The following is a 6,448-nucleotide window of genomic DNA, read 5'->3' as shown; positions in this document are numbered from 1 at the left end:
TCTGCCGAAGAGCTCTCTTACATGCCTGGGTATGAGTGAGCTGTACTTGCCTCACATAATCATCTCGCAATTCATGGAAATGCCAACATTGAATGTTACATAAAAGTTCCAGAAGGCTTTGTTTCTGCTCTTCTTCGAAACAGCTGCCAAATTATGTTATAATTATCATCCAGTTTCATCAGGGAGTATTAAAATGACAGTCTACTTGTGAGCTGGAACCACGTCATGGTAGATGGGAAAGGAGGCAACTAAATGTTGGTGGGGAAATTTCCAACCTACTCAGCCAGAAATGCACAACATCTACTCAGTCTATTAAGCTCTGCATTTAACCATGAACATTATTTACTTTATCCATTAATGAAGACAATGCTATAACTAGCCCTAAATCCTGTAAGACACTTATCAAAGGAAAGACTAGTTCTTAGTAATTTTCAGACTTAAGAAAATTGCTAATATTATGGATGATATAGATGATTATTCATCAAATAAATGAAAGAATTCAGTAATGGCCATTATTTAGCAACTTAACAGAGCTTTAAGGTAATCAGCCAACAAGACTGGCTGTTGTTTCATCTGTAGGAAGCACAGAAATTCACAAATGTGGCAAAGTATTATTGTTTTGTACATATTAAGAGATAATAAGCAACATGTTCATGATTTACAGAGAAACCTCCAGGCCTGTGGCTCATGTTGTCAGAGGACTGTGACTTGTGACAGTGTCAGAGTTGGGATTAGACCCTTCTCCTCTATCTCACAGCTGCCTTAGATTTCATGAAAGATAAATCTTCTTAAGGGAGAGTTACATTTTAGGCCATAAACACTTTCTGACGATACATGCTGTAGCCTAGTACTTCATGTTGTAAAATAGCCCACAAACTTATTCCATGGTTTGAGCTCTGTGTCAACTCCTCTTAAATTTTTTTCTCATATTCTCAGGGTTGGGACCTAATATAAATTATTTTTAGCTATCTTGTTAGCATTGCTTTTCCTCAAGTATCAGAGAATTAAGCAGAAATAAAACTCAATGAAATCAGTACAATTAAGCCGTAAAAGATGTCATATTGTTTAAGATCATCAAAACTGTGTCTGGTGAGTCAGCATGGTCAAGTATGAGGATGGAAAACCTAAACAAAATTTAAAAAGCAGCTTTTCCCCCCCAAGTTGTTTTTTTTCCTTTACATTTTTTTTCTCCCCTCTTCCAGCCACAATTTCAACATTATGCGTGGTTGAAAATCACAAAGTGCCTTCTTTACAATGGAAATGTAACAATACCGTGTGACCAAAACATCTGTACATTGCAAGATTTCTCAGCAAGCCGGTGTGTGAACTTGATGTATGGGGAATTGTTAATGCCTGAAACAATATAAAAATGTACAAACACATGCTGAGTGCGAAGTGCTTGTTGGACGAGGTAATTGGAAGAGTCAGTCCAAGGTTGCATTTGGTCTAATGCTGTTTATGCCTTCACCAGAGATTGGAATTCTGTCAAGGAAGAAAATGAGAAAGGCAGGAAATAAAACTAGATGAAAGTGGTTTTTAACATCTTTAGAAAAGATAGATAAAAATGACTTAAACTCCTAGCCATGGAGGGCTCCCAAAGTTATTATAACAACTGCACAAGCTACTGCTAAACTGAGATTCTGGGGGCGTAACAGATTTTTCACTCCTTAAAAAAAGTAAGTGCAGAGAGGAGGAGTGCATCTGTAAATTCATATTTGTGGGAAATCCTGAGTTAAAGGTAAACTATCTTTAACCCATTACAAACTCTGATAATAGCCGAGGAAGCAGAGAGTGAATTAGGTCGAGCCTGTAGCTTTCAATATGAGGGATTTTTTTGTTTTGTTATTCCAAAGAAAAAATAGCAGTAGTGATGTAATTTCAGAATGGGAGATTCAATGGTTAAGGGCTAAGATCTGCATAATATAATGCCCTATTTACATAAACAGAAGCTGCAAAAGCTGCTGCTAAAGCAAATTCCTCCAACAGTGTATCTCTCTCTCCTCCCAAACTCTGGCTAAGATTAGCACGTGTGTCTGTTAGAGTTATTGCCACCTGTCCTAGTTCAGATGAGACAGCCCTGTTTTCAGTGACTTCATCTCTAATATATAATGCATAATGTCCTATTTTCCTTTGCTGCAATTTCTAAAAGAAGTATCCTGGCTAGTTCACATAATCTCTGTGAGGTTTTCTTTAGGAATTTGATTTAGTTTCTTGTCTGTAGAAGGACTGCCCAGTGAAATTTTCCCTTATCAGATAATTCTCCAGCACAAAATTCTGTGCTGCAGTGCAGCAGTTCTAGCCTTGAAAAACAATACCAGTCTTATTTTACATTACTGAATTAACCACTCTGTAATATTGGCCAATGTTTGATAGTGGTAGATGAAGAAATAAGTTTATGTAGGTGGAAGTGTGTTTAAAAATGAAAGTGTCATATGGCCAGAAGTGCAAAGCATCCACTGCCGAAATGGAAATTCAAAGAATGAATAGGTGTTCAGGATGTTTTAAAAATCTGGCACATTGAGTCTATGGATCAGACACATGGCAGAATTAACCCCAAAGCTGTTATTATTGATTGGAAGAACAGGCTTTACGTTGGGCCTAAATATGCTGTTGCTGCAACAGAGACCAAATGGGAATAAAGCTATGAAAATAAAGGAGTATTCGCTAGCATAAAAATCGTGGCAGAAAGTACCAGCCCAAAGTACTTGGATGTATTCTTCATGCCACAGTTTAAATGCAGCCCTAAATGCATGCATTTTAAAACACAAATTTTATTAAGTTTCCAAAAGTCTTACCTTCTACTCCAATTTTGCCATCACCATCGGTGTCACCTGCAGCCAGAAAAGCCTTGGTCTCTGCAGAGGTGAGGACTCTGGCACTCGAAGAGAAATTCTTCAGAAACAGCCTGAAATAGAACAGGGTAAAGTACTGTGCTTGAGTTTTATTCTCTGAAATGTCCTTGGCATCTTGGTATTTCTGGTTTTCTTAAACCCATGCCAAAAACCCTGTAAGGTAATGCCTGCTCTTAGTCAGAGGAAATACACACAAATTCAAGAAGAGACAAGGAATTGTGTTTTATTTTTAAAATAACAGCAAGTTTCTTCTAGGACACCAAGCAAGTCCAAAGGTTTACATTGTTTAAAGAAATACAGCAGCTGAACAGTACTTACTGAAGCTCTTCTTCCTCAATGAAACCACTCTTGTCCTGATCAAGGATTGCAAAAACTTTTTTTATCTGATCAGGAGTTTTGCTGGATAAACCAACCGTGGAGAAGAAAGACTTGTAGTTGAAGGAATCATCAGCTGGAAGAAACAGAAGTTGTTTAAATATTTTCCCTTGAAGTTGCTACTACTGTATGTATTCCTTGGGAATATGTATGTCTTTTCTTAAGCATCAGCCTACTCATCTTTCTCTTGTTCCCTGGTGTAGCAAAAAAGAAGATAGAGTCGATAATTTCCCTTTTTAATCACTCTGTGCCTGTGGTCATATATCCTTTCAGCCAGTTTGAAGTTTTCTGGTACAATGCACGTTCTGCTAAATCAGGATTTATGCAATCTGTCACATGCAATTAATAATAAATATTTAGAGGGTGCTACTGTGGCTTACAGACCAACTCCTATAATTCTTACTTCATTTTCACTTAGTCCTCACTTTGGTGAAGAATTTGGTAGAAAAGCAAGTAATTCACAGTAAAACGAGTTCTTTGAGCATTTGGAAAATCGGCTTGATCTTGCCAAGGAACTCTTAAGGGAAATGAGACTGGTCATTGCTTCACAAATGACACTTTGATTCTGTAAGCTGAGGCTTTTTTTGACATTTTGAAGGAAGAGGCTAACTATTTAAATATAAGTCTTTAAGAGGTTTAAAAATTGACAGAGTTCAGAGTTAAGCCAGCCCTAACTGAAACTGTGGCCCTTTAATTGCTGCTCTGTGTTTTGGGGAATGTTACCCACTGAATAACCACTTGTGAAGCTTTCTGAATTCAAGGGGCTATACAGTAATGTAGCTAGAAAGAGATCTCACGGGGAAGGAATCTAAGGGGAAAATGATAGGCATGTCATCTTAAGACATAAAAATGATATGCATCTTCTGGCTGCAGAGAGACCATTCCTTACCCTGGCAGCTGGAGAGAGCAGATTCAATATCTTTAGCAGAAAGGATGTCAGTGATGGCCATTGTTGAACTGTAAAATAAATTAAATGTGAGCTACTTAGTCATTAAAATTACTTCTCTCCCTCTTTCATGGCTCTATTTGAAGTTGCTGCTGTGACAGTATATGATAGGGAAACATTATTCATCTAATTGTAAGCGGAGCATACTGTAACAGATGTCTGCAGCAGGTGCTTCCACTTAAAGCTGGGTAATGAGGGAGGAATTCTGCATGCAGGAGTGTGGGGCTTCAGGAAGATCTGATGCCTGTACTGCACTGGAAGAGAGAATCAAAGGTGTCTAGCACCACAAAACTTCATGACTTCTGTGTGAGTTTTCCTGGAGGTGGATTATTACTCAATTAAAATTGGCATATATTTACAGCATACATAAAAGATAAGGCTCAGTATGTCCCCTAGAACTATATCTGGAATAAATGTAATTGGAATTTTAAAAATCTAGTATTATTATCAATAAATGTAGTGATCTTTTCAAAGAATTAAAAAGTGTAGAATAAGTAATAATAATTTTACTAATTTCAAGGAAATCTAAATTTGGAGAGTTAAGTTCCTCCTCTGTTCAGTTGCAACAATAAATATAACTACGCTATATATTTGGCTTGGTGGGCTGCTGCATCATTAAAAGACTACATTTCATGATAGCTTTATTAAAAAGTTTTCTTAAGTATGTTGTGGGTTTTTTTTAAATTCCATGTAGGTGATAATAAACCAGATTTTTATCCAGATTTTGGCATTTCAGTATATTGATATGCTTAGAACAGAGGTATTGAGACTTAATATTTGTTCCTAGTAGGGTGGAGGCGGCGTTTTCTTCTGATACAGCAGCATTTGACAAAAGATACTCTTTGTCCCATTCAGCCACCAACAGCTGCAATAGTTTGCCAACGTAATATATATCGCTTAAGAAAATGCTACAAGGCCTGAATTTCTAGTCAATTTTTTAGTGTGAACATAGCATCAATGCATTTACAGTTTGGTAAACTGCACACACCAGTGCAGACTGGGTACAATTTAAAACTTGCGACATTACTGTAAAGTAGCTTCATGTTAATGAAGGAAGGAGAACTAAGGCATAGAAAAGTTATTCTTGAAAGCCACAAGAGAACAGAAATATATTTTCGTGAATCCCTAACTGATCTTCAACAACATCATTCTTCCTGTCTAAGCATGGAAAGCAGCATTCATGAGAAGGAAACCAATGCTGGTAAACATTTATAGTCTGTGCAGTGATTTGAGATCTACACACAGGTTTAAACTTTGCCTAAAATATGAAATGGCTGCCTCCATACCTGTTGGTTTGCAGCAGAGGAAATTGTCAATCATTTCAGTCCCTTTCTGAATATCTCAGAAGGTGTAAGGAGACAATGGGACAAATTCACGCTGATGGCAATGGGTACTTCTCCAGCTAAGGCAGATGAGTTACTTTTGTTTTGCTAGCAATTATTTTGTCCCAGTGGCTTCTTGTGCAAAGTACTTCCCCCTCTCAGCACTAGGTGAGATAATCTGGAGCTCTGCCATTCACCTAATTCTCACTGCTGACAGGATTAAAAATGGGGAAGAGTTGAAGGAAAACCTAAAAATTGCAGCATTTTTTACAAGGGGCATCATTCCTGTCTTTTTCCATCCTGTGATCTGAATGCTGATTTTATTCTATGTTAGCTTGTAAAGATACGACATACGGGAAGCTGATATAAGAATAGATATTTTAATTGCATAGGCGCTTTCCATTTAGGGAGCATTTTGCTTTTGTGTTTCTTTTTCTGAAAGCAGAGGATCTTATCAGCTTACCTTTGTGGTCTTCTTGACTGGATAAGGAAGCAATCTGGTTGGGAGGAACGTACTTGCTGTGTGTCTCCAGCACAGCTGAGCTTGCATATATATACTTTAAGTTGTATACCATATACAGATTTTAGATTTCAGCGTCACGAAGGGGGAATGGTGTCAAATGAACTTGCCTAACTAATCATCTTGCACTATTTTTATCTCAAGAGAATACATATGATATTTGCAAACGAAACAAGATAAGTGGCCAGATAGGCGAAAAGGACACAGTCATATTAAATTTCTTCTGATTTAAGCAGAAAATACCAACTTCTCCATATGATGTAGGGCAGGAAAAACACCCCACTATCTGATATGCTTGATCCGAGGAGTCAGATGAAATGAAGCACTACTAACTTCTGAAAAGATGCCTTTAATGAATGTTTAAATGTGATAACTTGTTATCTTATCTGTTGACACTACATGTGATAGTTTCATCATTAGAGCACTAAACAAA

At 37.3% G+C, this 6,448-nt stretch overlaps 1 protein-coding gene across 1 annotated transcript; it reads right to left on the bottom strand.

Moving 5' to 3' along the window:
• Nucleotides 1-1,456: 1,456 nt before the first annotated feature.
• On the bottom strand, nt 1,457-6,070 carry LOC140658968 (parvalbumin, thymic-like). Its single transcript, XM_072878087.1, is given in 7 exon segments — nt 1,457-1,482; nt 2,796-2,905; nt 3,171-3,303; nt 4,117-4,184; nt 5,959-5,993; nt 5,995-6,040; nt 6,042-6,070. Coding segments are annotated over 7 exon segments (447 nt in total).
• Between the last annotated feature and the right edge of the window lie 378 nt (nt 6,071-6,448).

The sequence above is a fragment of the Ciconia boyciana genome, chromosome 13 (assembly GCF_034638445.1).
Source record: "Ciconia boyciana chromosome 13, ASM3463844v1, whole genome shotgun sequence".
NCBI lineage: Eukaryota > Metazoa > Chordata > Aves > Ciconiiformes > Ciconiidae > Ciconia > Ciconia boyciana.
The sequence above is the reverse complement of the archived record's forward strand: the minus strand, read 5'-3'. Positions and strand labels throughout refer to the sequence as shown.